This window comes from Carlito syrichta, unplaced genomic scaffold (genome assembly GCF_000164805.1).
Source record: "Carlito syrichta isolate Samal-C Ts95f unplaced genomic scaffold, Tarsius_syrichta-2.0.1 Scaffold313246, whole genome shotgun sequence".
NCBI lineage: Eukaryota > Metazoa > Chordata > Mammalia > Primates > Tarsiidae > Carlito > Carlito syrichta.
Window position 1 is genome coordinate 390,149 of NW_007257342.1, and position 22,253 is coordinate 412,401.

Here is a 22,253-nt window from a genome sequence, read left to right on the forward strand (position 1 = left end):
CGCAGGGTGCTGGGCTCGACCTGGGTCCTCCAGGCGCCTCCCAGCCCCTCCCTCTTTTCTCAGAGCTCCTGCATCAGCTTCTCATACTGGAAGGAGACAGTGTCCATCCTGCTGAACCCGGATCGCCAGTCACCCTCTGCCCTTGTTAGCTACATCGAGGAGCCCTACATGGACATAGACAGGGAATTCACTGAGGAGTGACCTTGGGCCAGGCCTTGGGAGGCTGCTGGGTCAGTGCGGGTGAGCGTGGGGTGTGATGCCACATTCTCTGCCCTGTTCCCATCCCTCCCTGCTGCTCTCTGCACCAGGTCTTCACATATAAGCTGGGTAGGAGCAATCATCATAGAAGCCCTCAGCCCTGAGTCTGAGGGCCCTGAGTCATTAGGAGCCTCAGTTCCCTCACAGTCCCTGTGATGAGGATGGGATTCCACACCCCCCTTCCTTCAGAACCCTGGGGCCCAGGCCCACCCAGAGGTAAGGGAACTTTTTGAATTGGCTCTGTCTGAGCTCCTGCACAGTCTCTTGGCTGTTGATCCTGGGGTGGGAAGGAAGATTTGGGCACCCTCCCCCATTTGCAAGCCAAGCCTCCCTTGTCCCTGGCCTTTGAACCCAAGTAAAGGCTTCTGAGCCCTGGGCAGGGGCTGAGGGTACCAGAGAATGTCGCCTGCCCTTCTTTCCTTCCTTTTCCTTTAGCTCCTCTGGTTCTGTTTGCTCACTGGCCATTGTGTTCATCCTAGGGGGTTTGGCCAGAAGTCGGGGGGAGCCTTTCCCTCCATCCTTGGGATACGGGGTTTGCCTGCCCTGCCCCTGCCCCTGCCCCTGGGGTAGGGTCTCCTGCCTGAGTCCAGACACAGGAATCTGGCTAGGAGCTCACCTTTGGCCCCTCCTTGTGTTGCCAATTTATTAACAGCAAATAAACCAATTAAATGGAGACTATTAAAGAACTTTATTTTAAATGACTCATCTGGACTGACTTTTGTCCCTGGGTCTGTGTGTTCCCCTCCTGACCCCGAAGAATAAAAAGGAAACTGGCTGCAGCGGTGGCATTTATTCAAGGTGTGCCAGGGCCTGGAGATGGCAGGAACAGTTGATGGCCTCAACTGAAGGCTGGCGGGCAAACAGCAGATGTCCCTCTTCGGAGCCCAGGGCGCAGGGCTCAGGCTGTCATTCCTTGTGCTAAGGCGAGAGGGGCAGCTGATGGAGTGGCACCTCCTGTTGTGCCCCACCACAACCCATGTGGAGGGTGGCACCCATGACATCCCTCACCTTGGGGCCCAGGGCATCCCGGGTCCGTGCCCGCAGCTTGTTGGCCTGGGTTTCCGCCATGTCTGCCCGCTCCTCTGCGTCATCCAGCTCATGCTGCGCCTTGCGATACTTGGCCAAGTTGGTGTTGGCCTGCTGTTCCTGTGGGCACACACAGAGCCTTGGTTCTCCTTCAGGAACTGAGATGCTCATTCTGTCGGGAGGGAGCTGGCTTCTCCTGGTCCTCAACTCTATTCCTACGACCGCTCTCCCTCTCTAGTGCCCCAGGCAGGAATAAGGAAGGCGGGGTGCTCCTTCCAAGACATGCCTGTTTGCAGCTCAGCCATCAGAGTCATCCCTGTCCCTGGCAAAGGGAAAGCACACGGGGGCATTCCAGGAGAGCTAGGTCTAGTCCCTTTCTGAAGCTGCTAGAAACTTCTTTTCCTGCTGGGTCTCTGCTCCTACTCGCCTGGCCCAAGCCTCTGCAGTCAGAGCTGGAGTTGGGTCAGCCCAGGAGTGCTGACCAGCACTGGGGTCCCAGGGGCTCAGACCCCACCGCACTCACCGCCTCCTCAAACTGCCGCTTGTAGCTCTTGACTTTGCTCTGCAGCTTGTCTACCAGATCCTGCATGCGAGCCAGGTTCTTCCTGTCCTCCTCGGCCTGCTCAGGCAAAGGGGACTCAGAGTTTGTTTGGACTGGGCTAGCCCTGGGGCCACCCCCAAGGGGGCCCCGTCACCCACCTGGTAGGCGAGCTCCTTGACCCGGCGCTCATGCTTGCGCACCCCCTTCAAGGCCTCAGCGTGCTTCTTCTGCTCTGCGTCAAGCTCTGCCTCCAGCTCCCGCACCTGTGGGCAGCAGGGAGTGGCCTGGTGCTAGTCCTGCCCTGGGCTGCCCACCCTGCCTGGAGAAAGGACAGGAGGGCCGCACACACCTTGGCCTCCAGCTTCTGCACCTGCTTCTTCCCACCACGAAGGGCTGCCTGTTCTGCCTCTTCAAGCCGTGCCTGGAGCTCCCGCACCGTCTGCTCCAGGGTCTTCTTCATCCGTTCCAGGTGTGCACTCGTGTCCTGCTCCTTCTTCAGCTCCTCAGCCATCATGGCGGCCTGTGGGGAAGGAGGTGGCACAGTCAGGAGGTGACCAGCCTCCGGGAGGTCCCTCTGCAGCCCTGGCCCAGCCTTACATCAGTGATGGCCTTTTTGGCCTTCTCCTCGGCTTCCCGCCTCTCCTGGGCAGCCTCCTCCACCTCCCCGCTCAGCTGAGCCACATCTGCCTCTAGCTTCTTCTTCTGGTTCAGGAGGCCTGTGTTCTGGTGGGGAGCAGAGTCTCAGAGCAGGCCCGCAGGCCTGGGCCCTGCCGTCCCCAGGGACCCCATCCTTACCTGCGAGTGCAGGAGGTTGAGGCGCTCTGTGGCCTCCAGCAGCTCCTGCTCTGCCAGCCTCCGGCTGCGCTCCCCCTGCTCCAAGGCAGCCCGCAGCTCCTCCAGCTCGGCCATGAGCAGTGCAGCTCGGCGCTCCAGGGCCTGCCCCTGCTCACGGAGCTCAGCCGCCAGCCGCTGCTCCTCGTCTCGCCCTGCCTGCTCCTCCTTGAGCTGGGCCTGCAGCAGCCGTGTGGCTGCCTGGGCCTCCGTGGCCTGGCGGGTAGCATGGCCCAGCTGCAACTCAAGGTCATTGAGGTCGCCCTCCATCTTCTTCTTGAGTCGCAGCGCCTCATTGCGGGCCCGTGTCTCTGCGTCCAGGGAGGCCTGCAAGGACTCCACAGCCCGCTGGTGGTTGCGCCTGCAGAAGGAGGGCAACATGAATGGGGAGCCTCAGCCTGCAGGAAGCAGGTGGGCCCAGGCACCACACCTGTCTTACGAATGCCCGAGGACCATAGGAGATGGAAAGCCACTTAGGGAACAAGTGAGTTTTCCCTCCCTGGTGTCAGGTCTCTCGTGACTGCCCAGGAGTATGTTCGTGGACAAGTGAGGCTCCGAGGCAGAGACACATGGGCTGACTGGCTCTGTGACCTTGGGCAAGTCCTTTGGCCTCTCTGAGGTTCACCTCTAGAATAGGGCCCACAGCCCAGGCCTCACAAAGTTATGTGGGAGGGGCAGGCTTGATGTCTGTGCAGCCTGCACGTGCAGCAGGCAGACACTGCCTCTCTTCCTCTCTCCTGCTGTGTGGAAGTGCGTGTGGGCGGAGGGACAGACACACCTCAAGTTAGCGCACTCCTCCTCTTTCTCTGCCAGCTTCCGGTCCACTTCAGCCTTGACCTGGGAGAGCTCCAGCTGGATCCGCAGAGTCTTGGTCTCCTCCAGCTCCAGGGCCCCCTGGGGATACAGCAGGCAGTGTAGGGGTGGGGGCTGTGAGCAGGTATTCAAGGAAGAGAAGGCCAGGGGAGCGGCAGGTCAGCATGCACCCCCCCCGCAGCCCCTGACCTCAGCCTCCTCTAGGGCAGCCTGGAGTTCGCTCTTCTCCCCTTCCAGTGCCTTCTTGGCTTTCTCCAGCTCCTGAATGGTTTTCCCACTGAGGCTGACCTGGTCTGTGAGGTCGCTGATCTCCTCTGCAGAGTGGACAGGACGCTGAGGAGCCAGGCCACTTCATTGGCTCCCCATCCCACGGTGTTCCCACTAGGGCCCCCCGAGTGGCCCCCACCGCAGGGCAGTTCTGTGGCCCTGGGGTGTGGCAGGTCGTACCCTGCAGGTTCTTGTTCTCACGCCTGAGCGTCTCCAGGGCTTCGAGCGCCTCCTCGTGGCTGTGCCGCAGCCGGAAGAGCTCAGTGCCCAGGCCCCGGGCCTCCCTCTGCGCCGCCTCCAGCTCCCGCTGCATCTCCTCCTCCTGTCGCCGTCGCTCCTCCAGGGCCCGCTCCAAGTGCCGCTGCTTCTTGTCCAGTGCAGCAGCTGCTGAGGTTGCCCGCTCCAGCTCCAGGGTCACATCCTCTGATTCTGTCTGCAGCCGAAGCTTGGCCTTCTCCAGGGACGAGCACTTGGCGTTAGCGGTTTCCACACCCTCTTCAGCCTCCTGCAGCCGCAGTGCCAGCTTTTTTCTAGGCCATGGGATCAGACAGGTGAGGACCGTGTAGTGAGGGAGGCCAGCAGAATGGCCCCAGCAGAACGCCCGCTCCCTGCGGGGCTCAGAGGTACAGACCAAACCTCTGCGTGATCACGGCCTGGCCAGCAAGGCACTCACTTAGCCTCCTCCAGCTCCTCGGTCCTCTGGATGGCATCCGCCTCGTACTTGCTCCTCCACTGGGCCACCTCGGCGTTGGCCTTGGACAGCAGCCGCTGCAGCTCAGCCTGGGCCTCGGCCTCCTCCTCGTGCTGCTCCCGCAGGAGGTCACAGTCGTGCCTCAAGGCCTGCACCGCATGGGCCAATGCGCTCTTGGCCTGCAGGGACACCAGTGACTTCAGCCTCAGACCAGGGGCCCCATGCCCACCTGCCCACCCCACAGCCGCCAGTGCCAGCCCACCTTGCTCTCCTCCTCCAGCTGCCGCTGCAGCTCCTCCAGGCTCTGGGCAGCCAAGGTCTTCCCACGGCTCAGCTGGCTAATCAGAGACTCCTTCTCCTCCACCAAGCGACTCAGCTCCGCTGCAGGAATGGAGCGGGCGGACAGGTCAGGCGGGTGAGGGCAGTGCCAAGGCCCCGCCCGGTGTTGCCCAGCCCGGTCCCTGGCCTCACCACTTTCAGTCTGCAGCCGCCCACGCTGGGTGCTTGCATCTGCCAGCTGCCGCTGCAGCTCTTCCACCTTGATCTTGGCCTCACTTAGCTGGTCCTCATAGGTCCGGCACAGCTTCTCTGCGCTGGCCTGGAAACCCAAGTCAGGGGTGTGAAGTCAGGACAAGTTTGTACATCAGAGAGCAGGGTCTGGGGCTGCTAGGCCTGTGCACTCATTCCTGTCCATGAACTTGCGCGCACTTGGTCTTGGGATCAGGAACAGAAAGCTAGAGGTAGACCTAGGAATCAAAGGGAGCTCGGAGCCCCAAGTTCAGGATCAGGGTTTCTGTTCCTTAACAGGTGGGCATCAGAACGGAGAGGGCTGGACCAGTCCCAAAGCCAGTGGGTTGGAGTGAGGCTTAAGATACTAGATCTGAAATTACTTGGGGACAGTGGTCAGAGGTCGAGGTCAGGAAGGAGCAGACACCTTGCTGCGGGCCAGAGCCTCCACGTTGGCGCCCAGATCGTCCACCTCCATGCGCAGCTCGCTCTTTTCCTTTTCCAGCTTCTGCCGCACCCGCTGCAGGCTGTCCACCTGCTCCCCCAGCTCGGCTGTGCTCTCTGCCTGCTTGCGCCGCAGGGCGGCCACCGTGGCCTCGTGCCGCAGCACCGCCTCCTCCAGCTCCCGCCGCAGCCGCCCCAGCTCAGCCTCGCGCTTGCGGCAGCCCTCACGCTGCCCAGCCGTGGCGCCACCGGCTTCCTCCAGCCGCTCGCTCAGCTCCTCCAGCTCCCGGGCCGCCTCTGCGCGCTGCTTCTCCACGCGGGCCCGAGCCGCGCGCTCCGCCTCCAGCTCCTCTTCCAGCTCCTCGGCCCGAGCCTGGGGTGGGCAGGCAGCTGTCATGTCTGTGTGACCTGCCCCAGGCCCTCCTGCACAACCCCACGCACCTGCAGCTCCTTGATCTTCTTCTGCAGTTGGGCCTCCAGGAGCTGCTCATCCTCCACCCGCAAGCTTAGCTGACTCAGCTCCGAATCCTTCCTGGGAGCCACGGGGTGGGTAAGTCAGCCCAGGCCCCCGCCCCCACTCACCTGCCTGGGGTCTCAGTAGCACTCCGGCCTCCTCAGCACCTCTCCCTGAGGCCCTCACGCCTGCGCACCTGGTGCTCTGGGTCCTGTTATCCTCAGTCCGGGAAGGCAGGACACTACCCCTGTGCTTTTGGCCCAAAGGATGACCCCCTCCCGCCAAGCTGTGTTGGGGATTAATGGGTGAATGCACAGCACCTGGCCTAGATGACAGGTCAGTAGATGCTGGCTACTCGGGGTACCCAGGGGTGTTAAGACAGCTGTTTCCTGGTCCCAGCTTCCTTGGTGAGCACCTGTGAGAACCTGAGGCAGCTGTTTCCTGCTCTGGCCTCACTTTCCCTCCCACAGCAGGGAGCCCAATCTCTCAACCCCACTAGGAGCCTCTGCAGGAACGCAGGACCTACTAGAATCCAGAAGGGCGGGCATGAGGACCCAAGGGCAGGCTCGGGAGGCCTAGTCTGCTGCCTCCACCGCCCCACCTACTTTTTGAGCTTCTCCTCCAGTTGCTGCTTGTCCTGGGCGGCATCTGTCACCGACTCCTGCGTCAGCTTCAGGTCCCCCTCAAGCTTGCGCTTGGCCCGCTCCGTGTCCATGCGCAACTTCTTCTCCTGCTCCAGGGAGCACTCCAGCTGGGGAGGGCAAGGGCAGGGCTCAGCCAGAGCCCAGGCCAGTCAGCGCCCCCACCCAGCACCGGCCCCTGGTCGCCTCCACTCACGTCTTCCACCTGCTGCTCCAGCCGGAGCTTGGCCTTGGTCAGCGCACTCACACGATCCTCCTCGGCCTGCAGGTCTCCCAGGGCCTGCTGGTGGGCCTCCTGCAACGCCTTCTTCTCCTTGGTCAGCCGGGCCACGGACTCATCCAGCGCAGCCATCTCTTCTGTCAGGTTCTTCACCTGTCCCAGGGCCGGGTCACTATGGCGATGTCCCTCCCCACACTCTGGTCTGAGCAGCTGCCATGCCAGGTCAGAGCAGCTGCTCTTTGCAGCTGTGGGGCTCTGGCAAGGCCAGTTGCTTCACCCTGCGCTCCAGGGCTGCTGGCCTAAAGGATGACCCCCTCCCCCCAAGCTGTGTCGGGATTAATGGGTGAATGCCCACAGAGCACTCTGCACAGCACCTGGCCTAGATGACAGGTCAGTAGATGCTGGCTACTCGGGGTGCCCAGGGGTGTTAAGACAGCTGTTTCCTGGTCCCAGCTTCCTCGGCGAGCACCTGTGAGAACCTGAGGCAGCTGTTTCCTGCCCTGGCCTCACTTTCCCTCCGACAGCAGGGAGTCACTACTCCCAGCACTGAGAACCACAAGGGCCATCTTGCGGGCTCAAGGTCCGAAGGCCCCTGGGGGATGCGGACCTTGGGATACGGAGCTCCTGCCCTCAAGGAGCTTGCACTCCAGGATGCATGAGAATTGCTAGCATGTGCTGAGCACCGGCTGTGTGCAAGGCCTGTAGTGTGGACTCAGCAAAGGCCAGTCACACGCCAAAGCCCTATCCATGCTGATGGGTGAGCGCTGTCAACCCTACTCGGAAGATGGAAAATTGAGGCCCATGAGGGGAAGTGCCTGCCCAAGGCTACACAGCAGGGGCCGCAGAGCCAGGAACAGGACCTGGAGCCACCTGGCCCCAAGGCCAGCCCTCTCCCCACAGCTGGCCCACCCCCACCTTGTTCTCTGTGGCTTGTTTCTCCTTCTCGGCCTTGGCCAGTGTCAGCTCCAGGTCATCAATGTCCTTCTTGAGCTCCGTGCACTCGTCCTCCAGCTTGCGCCGGCGGGCAGCCAGGTCAGCGTTCACCTCCTCCTCATCCTCCAGCCGCTCACTCAGCTCCTTTACCTTCCCCTCGAGCTGCACCTTGGACTTGATCAGCAAGTGGCAGCGCTCCTCAGCATCCGCCAGGTTCTCCTGCTCCTGGAGGGTACACAGGCAGTGGGGCCAATCGAGGCAGGGCCAGGTAAACTAGCCGAGCGACCCCAGTCCAGGCCTGGAGAAGAAATTTCATCTGTTTGTCCATACAAGGGTTTGGAGTCCAGGCTCAGCTGGGCTCTGAGGACCGAGAAGTGCCTTGACCTGCTCTTGGCCCTGAAGGAGCGCTGGTGTGGAGGGATGAGGGCTCAGCATGCACAGGGACATCAAGAGGGGATTAGACAGGCCAGGGGCAACCCAGCGTGAGGCCCAGACGAGGGTTCCAGGAGAGAAGCCCACTGCCTTCACCCCTGTTGAGGCCTTCTGGGGGCCAGGGTGGGCAGGAGCAGGTGCAAGCCCTGCACAGCTGCAGAGGGGCTCCTGCAGGGCGTCTGTGGAGGGACCTGGGTCCTCTCCCTGTGTTTCTGCACCAGTTGGCTGCATAACCCTGTCCTGCACTAGCAGGTGAGTTTTGCAACCATAGGGCCGTCTCTGTCTACCTGCCAGCATATCTCCAGCACTGACATGGGCCTGGTACACAAGTGATGATACTCAAAAGTATGTCCTGACGGAAGGAAAGTTGTCCTGGGGAGATCCTGGACCCTTGATCTGTGGGCTCTGGTTAGAAATCTGTTACCCGTCACCTGGGTTACCACGGCCCTTAACCAGAGAAGGAGCATGAGTCTTTCAGGGATGCAAGGAGGGGAAGGCTGGGAGCTGGTGCTCCTCTGAGCTCTAGCCAGAAGCCAAGGTGGCATAGAGGTACCAGCCTAGGACACAAGGACAGAATGAGGCCTGGGAGTGGGAAGCTGGGAATGTGGTGCCTCTGGAATAGGAGGATCTGGATATAGCCAGATCACACCAGGCCACCCTGGCTGTGGGTCTGGTTGTCGTGTTCACTCCAAGCAGCCTGGGGACTTGAGGTGCCAGGGGCACCAGGATACGGGGGAGCCCCTCACTCCCCCACCACTACCACTCACTGCCTGCAGCTGCAAGGCCAGGTCATTCTTCTCCTGGGTGATGCTGACATGCGTCTCCTCCAGCTCCTGGCGTTTGGCCTCAGCAGCAGCCAGCGTCCCTCGCAGCCCCCGCAGCTCTGCCCGCAGCGCCGCCAGCTCTTCCTCAGCCTGTGCTGAGCGCAGCAGCGGCTTCATCTTAAAAAAGAGCTTCATCCACGACCAGTTCTTGACGGCATTGAAGGCCCGAATGTTCCACTGGATGGTGAACAGGGCATCCCTAGGGAAGGGCAGCCCCGGGTTGTGAGCCAGCTCAGTGCTGCCCTCTTTAAACTCAATGCACATTTCACTCATTCCCACAGTCTTCTGCAGCAGGTCCTCATGCCTCTACTTCATAAGTGAGGTTGTAGGAGAGGCCTCAGTCCCATAGGCCTGCCTCCTGAGTGAGGCCTGTGAGCCTGAGTGTCCTGATGGCTTCTGAAGACACCAGGGGCTGTTAAGCTCTGGGCTCACATCCCAGCAGACACTTGCCTGCTGTCACTGGAACTGTCTGCCTCAGGACACCTTCTCTGTTGAGTGGAAATCATCATAGCATCCACCTCTTGAGACCTCTCAGTTGTACACTTTAACCCAGACAACACAAATAAACTCTCTTGCCTGGACTGGAGACCGCTTGATGCCATCAGTACCCCATGGGCCACACTCTGGGGTGGCCTGGAGTGGAGAGTCAGGTGCCTTCACCCCAGTTTTGAGAGGAGAAAAGAGGCTGGGGCTTGGGGGCACAGAACAGAACCTTGACCCAATCTGCCAAAGGGGTAGTCGGACCACAGAGCTGCCTGGCAGGGCTTGGGGAGCCTGGTGGTTCTGTGAGTCCAGGGAAAGTGGTGACACCTCCACTCCACCCCCTTCCCACACCCACCTGCCTCCCAGCAGGCACTGGTACTCAAGGCGCATGAGGCGGCCCCGGCTCCGAGCCTGCAGCAGCGTCAACACCTTGGCCAGACGCTGGTCACGGAGCTCCTCCAGGACACCTAGAAGCCCAGCCTTGAAGAACACCTAGGGTGGAGAAGGCAGCCAGGATAACCCCAGCCTCCAGCACGAACCCTGCCTGGCATGACTGTCCACAACCAAAGTCAGCCCCAGCTCCAGTGTGCCCTGACCTTGGTGTGGCCGAACTGGTACTGGGAGTGGTCCAAGTCCAAGGAGCCTAGCAGCTTCTCTGTGGCCTTCCTGCTGTCCACGAAGGTATCATCCGGGATGGCGCTGGGGTTCAGAATGCGGTACCTAGCAGGGCAGGGCAGGGGCTGGTGAGGAGAGGACACAGGCCACTGAGAACAGGGAAGCTGAAGTCCAAGGAGACCAGTGTGGAGAGAGGTTACAGAGAGGTGCACACTGAAAAGGTGGCAGGGGAGGCCTCGCCACATTGGGGAACCAGGTTTATTCTGCTCAAAAACCTTGAGGGGCATTTACATGCATTCAGTGAGTTTTTAATAAGACACTAGTTTTTACAAAAGGCATGCACTATAGATAGATAGATAGAATAGATAGATAGTGTCAGGGTCTCACTCTGTCTCCCAGACCAGAGTGCAGTGGCCAGATCCTGGCTCACCACAACCTTCTCCTGGGCTCAGGTGATCCTTCCCCCTCAACATCCCAAGCAGCTGGAGCTACATGTGCACACCACCATGCCCAGCTAATTTTTTGTGTGTGTGTAGAGGTCTCACTAGGTTGCCCAGACTGAAACTTTTACATTTTTTTAAAGACAAAAAATGAAGAAGGTGACATACAATAAACTGAAGAAACATTTGGGAGAGAATTCCAATCAAGGAGAGTAAGGTTCCCAGGCACCCACTTCTAAAGTGAACACACATCACGTGTTCAGGCCTGTGGGGTCAGGTAGGCTGTGACCACACTGAGGCAAAATCCAGAAATGAGAAGGGACCTCGCTAGAGGGACTCACTACACAAAGCACATGCTCACTAGACTGGGTTATTTTATGGCATAAAGGACGGGTGATGATGCTGTCATATGCCCATTGGTAAGGAACGATCTCCAAGACAGGTGGTTACATTTTTAAAAACGGCACTGTATCTGTATGGAAACTCATTTATGAATGATAGCGTGGATGACCACAGTTGCTTCGGGAGAGGAAAGGAACAAGGGATACTTGTCTGACAAAGTCAACCCTGTCAAGGAAAGGGCAGAAGCGAATGGTACTGCCTGAGCACTCACTGTGCCTGCATGATGTAATGTCTAGTGCATGTGAATTCTCATTCAACTCCCACATCTACGTCTGCTCTGCCTGCTCCCCTGATCTCCAGACTAATGGATCCAGTCTCCCTCAATTTCTCTTCTAGGCTGTCTGCTGGAGACATTTCTAACTTGTGCTCAAAACAGAGCTCAAACCTCCCACCCTTCACAACCTTCCCCCATCTTTGTAACTCAGGAGATCTACCCCCAGCTGCTCAGCCCCAACCTGGGAGTCACTGTCTTTTTCTGTGTCCAATTCATGGGCAATCTGCCGGCTCCACCTCCAGTGTTTACCTCAAGCCCGTTCACTCTCCCCAAGCCCCCACCCAGATCTGAGCCATCTCCTCTTCTTGCTGAGATGTCTGCCCGGGCCCTGCCTCCCCCACTGGCACAGGAATCTGTATCTGTTAGGCTCAGGCGTGTGTGCCCTGCCACCCCAGGGTGCTGCCTTCCTGGGAGCTGAGGGCCGGGTCGGCTGGAGGATGAGGGGCAGGAGGGAGCCACCCACCGCTGCCGGAAGTCAGCATAGAGCAGCCTGTTGGGGAAGCCTTGGCGGCAGATCCGAATCCCCTCCAGGACCCCGTTGCAGCGTAGCTGGTGGAGCACCAAGAAGGCATCCATGACCCCTGGACATGGTGGAGGTGAAAGGAAAAGATGTGAGGTCAACTGAAGAAAGCCAGTCCAGACTCGGGACTCAGGCTGTGCAGACCCTGCGAGGCGAGTGAGAGGGCCGCCCCAGCTTTCTGGCCTCCGCTCTGTCACCTCCCTCCAGCGTCGCTCTTCCGTTCCCCGCTCCGCCCCGCCACAAGCCAGCCCTGGGCGACTACCTGGGGTCTTGTTCTCGTTGGGGACGATGCAGCGTACAAAGTGGGGCTGTGTGGCCCGCAGGTTGGTCATCAGCTTGTTGAGGTTTTCCTGGGAGGGGGAACGAGTGGGGAGAAGGCACAGGAGGGCAGAGAACCAGGATTGAAGGCCGCGGGGTCAGGACCTGAGGGCCGGGAGCAGGTCCCGCGTGGGCCCCACACTTCCCTTCTTTTGCTCCGCGGCCCGCTGCCCTCTCCTGTGCCACGCCAGAGCCCTCGCTGCCCACCAAAGCCCCTGCCAACCAGAAGCCCCACGGCTCCCACCCCTTCCCCCAGACCCTGCCCAAGCAGCTGGGGACGGGAAGCAGCACAGACTTGCTGTGATGTTCACGTGGAGAGGAGTTAAACATCACTGCAAGTCTTAACGGCTGCCCGCCCAGGGCACAGGGGACAGGGCAGAGGTTGAAGGCTGAGGCCGGAGGCTGGCGAGTGACCAGACGAGGCTTCCTCACCTTGTGCAGCTGGGACACTGTCTGGAATGATGCTGCTTTCTTACGCTTCTCCTTCACTCCAGACTTGGGAGGCTCGGCTAGTGGAGACAAGGGACCCGGTCACTCTGTGGGAACGCTGCTCTGTGGCCCTGTCGGAGGGGCAGCCTTGCTCCTCCGCACTTACTGGAGCAAGACCCTGCGTAGTTTTCATAGAGGGTAGCCAAGAGCCTATTCTGTGACTTTTGGAAGATGGGGACCACCGTCTCATTCAAAGGATCCTTGTTTTTTTCCAGCCAGCCCACGATGCTGTAAGGCACCTGGAGAGACAGGAGGTGCTGAGCCTGGTAGAGGAACCTGGAGGAGGGGGAGGCGAGCAGCTGAGGGAGGGGGCTCCACAGGCACCTACCACGCCTGCGTAGTGGACCACCTCGAAGTGAGCTTGGTACTTGCGCTTCTTGTCAGGCCGAGGCTGCTGGAAATTGGGTGACTTCCCCGCATGGTTGTCATAGAGCTTGGCTCGAAAGCTCGCGTCTGAAGCCTTGGGGAACATGCACTCCTCCTCCAGGATGGACAGGATGCCCAGCGGCTGGGGCCAGGGAACAAGTGTGAAGGATCTCCGTCAGATCAGAGGGGCCGGGCCCTGATCGCCCAGACCACCTCCTTCCAAGAACCTTGCTAGAGCCCAGCCTCAACCATCCCCCACATGGTCAGAGACCAGACCCACTCCCATCAGCCCCATCTTCTGAGAAGGAAAGAAGTTTGTGCTTGTTTCCAACCTCCTTCTGCATGTTGGCAGCACCGGACTGTCACCTTTGCTTCTAAGCAGCATGTGGACCCATGCTGGTGTCTCTGCACCCACCCATACCCTCCACGTCCAGGACTCATACGCAAGCACACAGTAAGTTAAAAAGGCCATCGGGCCGGGCTTGGTGGCTCAGCCTGTAATCCCGCGCCTTTGGGAGGCTGAGGTGAGTGGACTGCCTGAGCCCGCGGGTTCGAGACCCGCCTGGGCAGAGAGACCTCATCTCTACAATAAATCAAAAAATCAGCCAGGCATGGTAGTGCACGCCTGTAATTCCGGCTACTCGGAAGGCTGAGGCGGAAGGATCGCCAGAGCCCAGCAGGTCGAGGCTGCAGTGGCCGGGAGCGGCCGCTGCACTCCAGTCTGGGCGACAGAGTGAGACTCCAACTCAAAAAAAAAAAAAAGGCCATCGGGTTCACATCTGGGCTTCTTCACTAGCTGTGGGACTCAGACCTGGCTAAGTCTCAATTTTCTAACCTGCAAAATGGGAAAATGAACATCTTCAGTGCTGTCATAACAACAAAAATCTATCAACCACCTAAACACCCAGTAGTAGGGGCTTACAGAAATGCCTTGTATGAAAAACACTAGCCACGGTGGCTCATGCTCTAGCACTTTGGGAGGCTGAGGTAGAAGGATTGATTGAGCCCAGATGTTTGAGACCAGTCTAGGCAACATAGCGAGACCTCATCTCTACAAAAAACATAAAAAAATTAACTGGGAGTGGTGTGCACCTATAGCCCCAGCTATATGGGAGGCTGCAGAGGAAGGATCGTTTAAGCCCAGGAGTTTGAGGCTGCAGTGAGCCCTGATTGTGCTACTGCACTCCAGCCTGGGCAACAGAGTGAGATCCCCGAGACTCAGAAAAAAATATCATCTGCTCCACCTTCTTCAACAACATTCAAAATACATTTTCAGGGGGAAAAAAAAGGATGAGTCTGTGTCTATTAAAGAAAATGAACACCCTTGCTAAAGGGTTTGAAGGAAATTAACCCAAGTGCTGTGATACACTTTTTTCCTCCTTCCAATTTCTCAAATTTTCCTTTCTTCCATTATTTGTACAATGGGTACGGATATGTAGGTTTTCACAATCAAAACAACAAAAAAGAAACATACCCTGCCCCACTCCCAGGCAGTTCTGAGGATCCAGGGAAAGTGGCTTCAGATAGGGCTTTGTGGACTGTGAAACTGCACACCCAGAAGGGGCTGCGGTCGAGTACTGGGATGCACACACAACAATAAGCTCATGTTGCTCACACACACTCGCCAATACTCGTTCGCTTTCGACTTCCACATACTATTCACACACATGCCCCTTCACACATGAACACAGACACGCCCTGTCACAACCACATCACGCACTGTCACAACATACAAGCTTATGTCAATGCAGTCACACACTTCACGCACATTTGCACAGACTTGCTCACATAACAAGCTCAGTCACCCCTGCTCACTCACTACAAAACACCCCACCTTCCTCGCAGACCTGGCTCTGGACCCCCCCCACCTTCTCGATGAGGTCAATGCAGGGCTGTAGGTCAAGGCCAAAGTCGATGAAGACCCAGTCAATGCCCTCGCGCTTGTACTCCTCCTGCTCCAGCACAAACATGTGCTGGTTGAAGAACTGCTGCAGCTTCTCATTGGTGAAGTTGATACATAGCTGTTCGAAGCTGTTAAACTGCACGAGAGATGCCTGGCTTAGTAGGCTCCTTGTAGGTGGGAAGGGAAGCCCACGGAGGAACAAGGCTGTATACAGGTTTGCCCTCCCTCCAGGCAGAAGCCCAGGGCTCCTGCCCCCTACCAGTCCATGGCCCTCACCTTGGAGAAAATGGAGCTTAGGGTGTGGGTCTGCCCTTACCTCAAAGATCTCAAAACCAGCGATGTCTAGAACCCCAATGAAGAACTGCCGGGGCAACTTTGTGTCCAGGGTCTGGTTGATCCGAGACACCAGCCACCTGAACAGCCGGTCATAGGTGGCCTTGGCCAGAGCCCCCACAGCAAACACCACCTGGAGCCGGAGGGAGGCTGGGCTGGGACCTGGCAAGGAGGGTACCTTACGCAGCTGTCCCAGGTGGGCCCTGGCCTACAGGCAGCTCACCTGCTCCACACTCTGGCCCTTGGTCACATACTCATTCCCCACACGCACCCGGGGGTGCAAAAGGCCTTTAAGGAGGTCCCCACTGCTGACTCCCATCAGGTAGGCAGCCTTGTCAGCACCTGGCAGGACACAGGGTAGGATAAGGAAGGAGGAAGACACTGCAGGTCGCGGGGGACTCTATGGCCTCAGCCTGGGGCTAGGAGAGGGAGGTTGAGGGGGGTCAAGTTCAAGATCAGCAAACTGTAAGCCTCAGGAGGGGGAGGGTCTGGAGTTGAGGAGGCGGGGCCAAGTCAGGCTGAAGTCAAAGGTGGTGGCTAGAGTTAATGACCACGGACAAGACGTTGAGATCAGGGTCAAGGTGAAGGCAAGGTCAAGGCCCCTCACTCTCAGTGCCATCGGCCTCAGCCTGCTCCTCCCGCTGCTTCTGCTTGAACTTCATGTTGCCAAAATGCAAGAGGGCACCCACGATCTTATAACAGGCACACTTCTCATCGGCACTGAAGCCCAGGATGTCCATGGCATGCTGGGGGTGGGGGAGGGAAAGCAGTGGAAGTCTGAGCTCCTCCAGGGCCCAGGACTGTTCATGCGGCCGAGGGCACGGGCAGAGCTCCCCATCACATCCCAGGCACTCCCGGCCCCCTCCAGCCACAGCCCATACATCAGTGGCGATGAGCTCCTCCCCATCATCCATATTGTCCACGGTGATGACGCCTTGGCTGCAGAAGTGGTAATCATAGGGGTTCATGGACAAAAGCAGCATGTCTGAGGACCCAGGGCAGAGAAGGGTGTGTCAGGCTCTACTTGTGCAGCTATTCTCCCTCTCCCCCCGTCCGGTGGCTCCCGGGGCCCAGCCTAGCAGGAGTCCTGGGCCCTCCCAGGACTTCACCGGAGCCTGAGTTCCCATCACCATGTTCCTCTCCATGGCTTCTCTTTCTTCGTGGTTCTGAGGCAGTAAACCACAGTCCCCATGTCTCACTCATCTGTTACAGCTGCTCAAGGCTCCCTGTGTCCCAGACCTCGGGCTCGGTGCTAGGCACGGGAAGGAACAGACTGCCTTTGAGGGGCTTGCAAGGAAGGGGAGCTGGGCCGCCACTGGTCTCCCTCTGGCATTGGGTGGGGCCTGTCTTGTCTCAGGACAGTGGGAGGCCTGGGCTTCAGTGAGAAGCTCTCCGACCTTGGTCGGGCAATGAAGCTGAGAGGCCTGATCCCTCAGCAGAAGAGAAGGCCTCAGCAATCACTGGAGTCCCAGGAAGGAAGTTGGGGAACAAAATGGGCTCTGAGTCCCCAGGAAAAAAGGGATGTCCCAGACCCCGGGACAGTGGGGGAACGGCTGTCAGGCCCTGGCCTGATGGGGGCCGGGAAGGGGCCAGGCAGCCCCTTTGGGTTCTGACTCCCACCCGCTCCATCCCCGGCCCTTACCCTGCAGCTCTGGCTTCTTCCCTGAGAGGATCTGGTAGTACACATGGTAGCCCCGCTCACCAGGCAGCTGGAAGATCACCCGTGACTTCTCCAGGAGGTCTGGGGAGAACAGGGGAGAAGGTAGGAGCAGCAGTAAGGGGTGGGGGAAGTGCAGGGGCACTGTGCCCACACACATGCCAGCATGTGCTGGGACGGTGACTCTCCATGGTGCCTGTGTCAGTGTGTGGGCTGTCTGTACCTCAATGTGTGTCTCTGGCTAGATGCATCAGTGTGTGTCCTCGTGTGTGAGGGTGTGAACATAGTGTCTGTGTTTGTCGTTTTTTATTGTTGGTGTGTCAGCACATGTGTGCGTGTGGCCTAGCCGCCATATGTGTCTATCAGTCAGGGTGTGAATTTTGACGTCACCACATGCCTGTGCTGATCTATCAGGATCTGGCCATGCACCCCGGATGGAGAGTGGTCAGGGCCTGGGCCCCTGTGTGCATATGGCCCCCTTTAGTGTGACCCAGGCACCAGGCATCTACGCAGCTGGGCTGGGTTGGGCAGGCTGCAAGGTGTTAGCATGCTTCCCAGTAGGGGGCCTGGAGTCACAGGGTCCAGGTGTGAGTGCAGGTGTGAGGCTGAGCCGGGTGGGGCGTGGGCGAGGTCTGCCTTCTTGGGGGTCACAGAGACGACTGGGGGCCAGAGGAGGGATCTAATCTCAAGGAGCCTGACCAGCCAAATGAGAATCTGGGTCTCCAGGTGACAGGCTCTAGGAAGCTTTTTAAGCAGGGACAGAATATGGTCAGAGGAACCATGGTTCGAAGAAGACCAAGTGGAGACGAGGAGACCGGTGGCCACGCAGAGGCCAGGGTGCCGTTCCAGTGACAAGTAAGGTGGCCTGACCTGGGCAGTGGCCAGGGGATGCAGAGAAGTGTCCTGAGCAGGCAGGAACCCAGAGAACTTGGTGACAGAGGCTGAGCCAGGAGGAAGGGCTGGAGCCCAGTCTCTGTCCTCCCTCCCCCAGACTCACAGCTGTCAATATCCGCGGATGCCAGCTTCCCTGAAGGGCCAAAGTGAATGCGGATGAACTTCCCCTGTGGGCAGAGGGGCAGCCCTGTCAGGTGGCTCAGCCAGCACTGCCCTGGCTGCTGAAGGCTCCCACCACCTCCACCCTCCCTGTTGCGGGCCCCGCCCTCAGCCCCCACTGCGGCTACTCACAAAGCGGGAGGAGTTGTCGTTCCTCAGGGTCTTGGCATTGCCAAAAGCCTCCATGGCAGGGTTGGCCTCGATGATTTGATCCTCGAGGGTGCCCTAGTGGCAGCAAGAGTGAGGGATCTGTCAGCCCTGGTGCTCACCGATCAGGAGGCTGGAACAACCCATTCCCCTCTGATTGTGAGGGGAGCGGGGTGTCCCCAGGGCTGTCCCACTCACACTGGCCCCATGCTTACCCCAGTCTTTGTTGCCAGAAATTGCTGGAGGGAGAAGACGACAACATTAGCGGGCATGAGTTCTCGCCATTTGGGGCTGGGGGTCAGTGGTTAGCAGGACAGTGGGTGTTAGTCACTCGCCTGCCTCCCCAAGACCTGACTCCCCCAGGGCTGCTAGAAGGAGAAATGCTAGAGGGGAATGAGAGTGGCCCTCACCGGGATCTGCAAGGCTGTGTCTGGGGTCTCCCACTTGCAGCCCTTCCCCTCCTCCAACCCTGCTCTGGCCACCTTCACTTTCCACACTCCATGCAGTGGCCCCTGCTCCAAGCCCCACTGGCCTCCTGACTAAAACCGACTCCCCTCCAGAGCCCAGCTCCAGTGTCCCCTCCCCCAGGAAGGCCTCCCCGATGCTCTGAGACTGGAGCACCTGAAAAGCTTCCCACTCTGAGCATTCAAACCCTGCACCTCCCTCTACGGTCACCCCCTTACACACTTTCCTTATGTGTAGTCACTGTACGACTGGACAACTATTTGTACTCAGAAAGCCCTGCCAGGTGCATATTATTAGCTCTAATTTGCAAATGGGGCAACTAAGACCCCCAGTAGGGAGCTGAACTGCCCAAGGTCATGCAGTAAGTTGGCAGCAGCGAGGCAGGCACAAGCCCAACTTCTTGGCTTCCCGTGACACCTTCGGCTCTTCTGTGCGTCACCCAGAGGAAGTTACTGAACTGAACAGATCCTCTTCCCTCCTAGCCTCAGCCTCGTCTTCCCTCCCTTTTCCTTTCCTTCTCTTCCCTACCCTGGAAGCCAGAAACCTAGGAAGAAAGGGAAGGAAAGGAAGGAAGGAATTCTGGAAAGAACAGAGATGCCATCAAGGACTTTGTGTTCATTCATTCACCTCCAGGGAGCCCAAGACTTAAAAATACCCACAAGGACCCTGGAGCAGAGAGAGGCAGGGAGCCTTCACTGGGCAGGAGCTCCCTCCCCATATACTCCCGCCCAGTGTGTCGGACCTCTTGGGATACATTTGAGGCCAAGTTGAAAAAGGTCTTTCCCACATCCACGGCACATGCCACCTCCCTTGCCTGACCCTGTCCCCTGGACTCCATGTCTCCTGTCTGTTCAGATGTTCCCCTGCTCCCAGCCCTTCCAGCCGTGTCCCTTATGGCCTCTCCCTGCCATCTCTTCTTGCCTCTGGACCAGCCCAACTTTTGCAGTGTCCCCAGAGACCTTTTGGGGGGGTTGGAAAACAGGGTGGGGAAAGGAAGGAGGAAAGAGGACCAAAAAGTCAACAGCAAAAACAAAACAAAACAGCAACCACAACAACAAAAGACCAAAACAAAAAAAAGAAAATCAAAAATCAAGAAAATCAAATGAGGAAAAAGGAAGAAGCAAAAAGAAGGAAAAAAAAGTGGAGGGGAAAAAAAAAAAAAAGAAAGAAGAAAAATGCCCCAGAACAAAGCAAGGCTCAACAGGACCAGAAGTGGTGGCCAGTGTGAGGGGAGGCCATGGCTTCTGGAAAGAAAAGGCAGTCCCTTAGGGGTAGCCACAGAGCTCTGAACAGCTGGCCCTGGGTCTAGGAATGGAATGGTGTACCTCAAAAATGAGAATAAAACAAAAAAAGGGGCCCTCATTGTTTCAGAAATTTCCAAAAACTAAACAGAAATTACAGGGCCCCAAATCACCCCCAACCTTGGCTACTGAAAATGCCAAGTGCCCTCTGCGCTGGCTGATCTGTGTATAAGCCTGCACTTCTAGAAGAGCAGTAGCAGGTAACTGTGTCTCTGGTGCATGAAAACCAAGAAAACTATAACTTCTTAGTAAAAGTGGCCTCCCTAGTAACTATTTCAAAATATGGAGGTCACAATGGAAGATAAAAATTACACAAAAAAATTTAGGAATAGTAACATGGTCCCACCCATCCATGTTTAGATGAGAATGTCGAGATGGGCCCACAGCAGGGTCACACAGCATGTCAGAGGTGGCCACAGCTTTTCTGGTCAAGCCTTGCTCAGCCTGAGTCCCTCACGAGGGTGGGGGGCTCAGGTAGGGCTGGAGGCTCTGGGGAGCAAAATTTTTAAAAAGAAAAAAAAAGGAGAGAAAGAAAGAAAAGAAAAACAGCAGGAAGCAGTGGGGAGCGGTGCCCGAGTGGGCAAGTCTTACGGCCTTCTTGCCTGGCCCGTCTCCCAGGGCAGCGACGATGGCAAAGTACTGAATGACCCGCTTGGTGTTAACCGTCTTACCGGCCCCCGACTCTCCGCTTGGACGACACAAACACGAGTCACCAATGCCCATCTGGCCTCATTCCCCCAGCCCCATGCCCCACCCCTCAAGCAGGGTCCCCCAGTTCTCCTTCCCCCAACTCAGATCAACCTACAGAGGTACTGAGTTTCTCACAAAGCAAGCCAGTGTGGACCATCTCTGTGAGATGGTGACACACATAACGATGCCACTGTTCACTGAGCACCAACTTAGTGCCAGGCACTGGCCAAGTACTCCGCCTCCGTCCGCTCAGTGAAGACTCAAAAATCCCTGAAGCAGGCCCTGTTACGTCCATTTTTTGGACAAGGAAATGGGCCTCAGAAGTTCTGTGACTGGCCAGGCTTGGTGGTTCAGCCTGTATTCCCAGCACTTTGGGAGGCCAAGGCGAGTGGATTGCCCAAGCCCACGGGTTTGAGACCAGCCCAGGCAATTTGGTGAGACCCCCTCTCTACAATTAAAAAAAAAAAATTAGCCAGTTGTGGTAGCATGCGCCTGTAGTTCCGGCTACTTGGAAGGCTGAAATGGAAGGATTGCCAGAGCCCAGCAAGTCGAAGCTGGGGTGGCCATGAGTGTGCCACAGCACTCCAGCCCGGTCGACAGAGTGAGACTCCAACTCAAAAAAAAAAAAAGAAAGAAATTCTGGTGACAGTCCCTGTTGTGTGCCAGGCATGTGTATCAACTCACTGACTCGCAGCTCTTTGTGGTAGGTAGGAGCGTTTTGTTTTTATTGGTGAGGCTCAGAGACCCAAAGACACACATCAGGGAGTGGAAACATGAAAACCTAAACCCAGGCCTATGTGAATTAAAAGCCCTTGCTTTTTAAATTGCCAAGCTACATATGCGTGTGTGCACATGCACACACATATGTACTCACACCACTCTCACACATACTCTTACACGCAAACACTGTCCATATTGGCTTGACTGGACACAAACCTGGCATGCAAGAATTCTACCATTTTCCCATGTAAGTAAAGGATGGACTGGAGATAAGATTCAGACATAGGGGTATGGCAAGAAGGAGGAAGGGACGTGGAATATCCTCCTTGCCCGTGAGCCAGGATTAGAACCCTCAAAGAATCAAGGTGGGAAATTCTTGGCCTTGGGGAGAGGGCTATCAGGACTGGTGATCACTCTGGTGCTTGGGCATCTCCCTACCCCTCACCCGCAGGGCATCAGACCAGCATGGGGGCAGAGAAAATGTGCCCGCCTGATTAAACTCCAGCTGGGACACCAGCTCCAGGTGGCAAAAAGCCCTGCCCTAAGCACTTTGGATTCAACCCTGGGAAATGGCTTGGCTTCTGCCCTCTTACGGCCAGACTGCCGGCATGTCCCACCCCGCCCCCAAAGCCCCACACTCACGTGATCAGCATGGACTGGTTGTCTCGGTCTGAGGGAAAGGAGAGGGGATAGAAAAGTCAGGCAAAGTGAGGGCCCAGTCACAAGTGGAACACCTTGGATATCCGTGGCCCTGGACAGCCCTCCACCACCCAGAGCCAGAAATGGGAAGGACCAGGTGGACCGTCCATGCTGGAGGCCAGCTCCCACCGGGAGAGACAGAATGGCTCTGCTGAGCGTCCAGCAGTGTCAGAAGGGGGGCCGCGCAAGTGGAAGGAAGGAGGTCCTTTGCGGAGGCCTCCCTAGAGCCAGGGCAGGGGTCATGGGTGGGACGACAAGTCGGAGCGGCCCTTACTGCGCAGCATGTCGTTGTAGGCGTTATCCGCCACAGCATATATGTGGGGCGGGGCCTCTGAGCGGCGTTTTCCTTTGTAAGCGGCCACCACTGGGGCCGTGTAGACCGGGAGCCATTTGTAGGGGTTGATGGTGACACAGAAGAGGCCTGAATAAGTCTGAGGAGAGAGTATATAGGTGGAGTTATTTTGGGGGGCGCCCCAAGTTGCCATCCCCAACTCTC

The 22,253-nt window shown here is 57.9% G+C and overlaps 2 protein-coding genes across 5 annotated transcripts in view; one reads left to right on the forward strand and one right to left on the reverse strand.

The window, feature by feature from the left end:
* The window catches only part of TRPC4AP (transient receptor potential cation channel subfamily C member 4 associated protein), an 80,806-nt gene extending 79,850 nt beyond the window's left edge, over nucleotides 1-956 (forward strand). For 3 of the 4 annotated variants that reach the window (XM_021718675.1, XM_008070263.1, XM_021718674.1), the window contains exon 19: nucleotides 64-956. In XM_021718675.1, the coding sequence (XP_021574350.1) occupies nucleotides 64-149 (86 nt within the window). In that variant the 3' untranslated portion in view covers nucleotides 150-956. The remainder of the gene's footprint in view (nucleotides 1-63) is intronic. The other variant, XM_021718676.1, reaches the window with a different exon arrangement.
* MYH7B (myosin heavy chain 7B) overlaps nucleotides 928-22,253 on the reverse strand; it is a 23,469-nt gene continuing 2,143 nt past the window's right edge. Inside the window, exons 4-41 of the mRNA XM_021718673.1 lie at nucleotides 22,032-22,193; nucleotides 21,701-21,728; nucleotides 20,240-20,336; nucleotides 18,098-18,121; nucleotides 17,868-17,960; nucleotides 17,680-17,743; nucleotides 16,668-16,766; nucleotides 15,907-16,010; nucleotides 15,633-15,771; nucleotides 15,249-15,367; nucleotides 15,009-15,158; nucleotides 14,658-14,828; nucleotides 12,752-12,931; nucleotides 12,530-12,662; nucleotides 12,367-12,443; nucleotides 11,879-11,966; nucleotides 11,560-11,677; nucleotides 9,962-10,085; nucleotides 9,721-9,857; nucleotides 8,826-9,081; nucleotides 7,609-7,851; nucleotides 6,670-6,846; nucleotides 6,438-6,583; nucleotides 5,820-5,910; nucleotides 5,362-5,751; nucleotides 4,894-5,025; nucleotides 4,690-4,803; nucleotides 4,410-4,606; nucleotides 3,917-4,266; nucleotides 3,659-3,783; nucleotides 3,435-3,550; nucleotides 2,621-3,017; nucleotides 2,423-2,548; nucleotides 2,175-2,345; nucleotides 1,984-2,088; nucleotides 1,808-1,903; nucleotides 1,267-1,404; nucleotides 928-1,176 (exon numbers count right to left, since the gene is read on the reverse strand). Of these exons, the coding sequence (XP_021574348.1) occupies nucleotides 1,165-1,176; nucleotides 1,267-1,404; nucleotides 1,808-1,903; nucleotides 1,984-2,088; nucleotides 2,175-2,345; nucleotides 2,423-2,548; nucleotides 2,621-3,017; nucleotides 3,435-3,550; nucleotides 3,659-3,783; nucleotides 3,917-4,266; nucleotides 4,410-4,606; nucleotides 4,690-4,803; nucleotides 4,894-5,025; nucleotides 5,362-5,751; nucleotides 5,820-5,910; nucleotides 6,438-6,583; nucleotides 6,670-6,846; nucleotides 7,609-7,851; nucleotides 8,826-9,081; nucleotides 9,721-9,857; nucleotides 9,962-10,085; nucleotides 11,560-11,677; nucleotides 11,879-11,966; nucleotides 12,367-12,443; nucleotides 12,530-12,662; nucleotides 12,752-12,931; nucleotides 14,658-14,828; nucleotides 15,009-15,158; nucleotides 15,249-15,367; nucleotides 15,633-15,771; nucleotides 15,907-16,010; nucleotides 16,668-16,766; nucleotides 17,680-17,743; nucleotides 17,868-17,960; nucleotides 18,098-18,121; nucleotides 20,240-20,336; nucleotides 21,701-21,728; nucleotides 22,032-22,193 (5,489 nt within the window). The 3' untranslated portion in view covers nucleotides 928-1,164. The remainder of the gene's footprint in view (nucleotides 1,177-1,266; nucleotides 1,405-1,807; nucleotides 1,904-1,983; nucleotides 2,089-2,174; nucleotides 2,346-2,422; nucleotides 2,549-2,620; nucleotides 3,018-3,434; nucleotides 3,551-3,658; nucleotides 3,784-3,916; nucleotides 4,267-4,409; nucleotides 4,607-4,689; nucleotides 4,804-4,893; nucleotides 5,026-5,361; nucleotides 5,752-5,819; nucleotides 5,911-6,437; nucleotides 6,584-6,669; nucleotides 6,847-7,608; nucleotides 7,852-8,825; nucleotides 9,082-9,720; nucleotides 9,858-9,961; nucleotides 10,086-11,559; nucleotides 11,678-11,878; nucleotides 11,967-12,366; nucleotides 12,444-12,529; nucleotides 12,663-12,751; nucleotides 12,932-14,657; nucleotides 14,829-15,008; nucleotides 15,159-15,248; nucleotides 15,368-15,632; nucleotides 15,772-15,906; nucleotides 16,011-16,667; nucleotides 16,767-17,679; nucleotides 17,744-17,867; nucleotides 17,961-18,097; nucleotides 18,122-20,239; nucleotides 20,337-21,700; nucleotides 21,729-22,031; nucleotides 22,194-22,253) is intronic.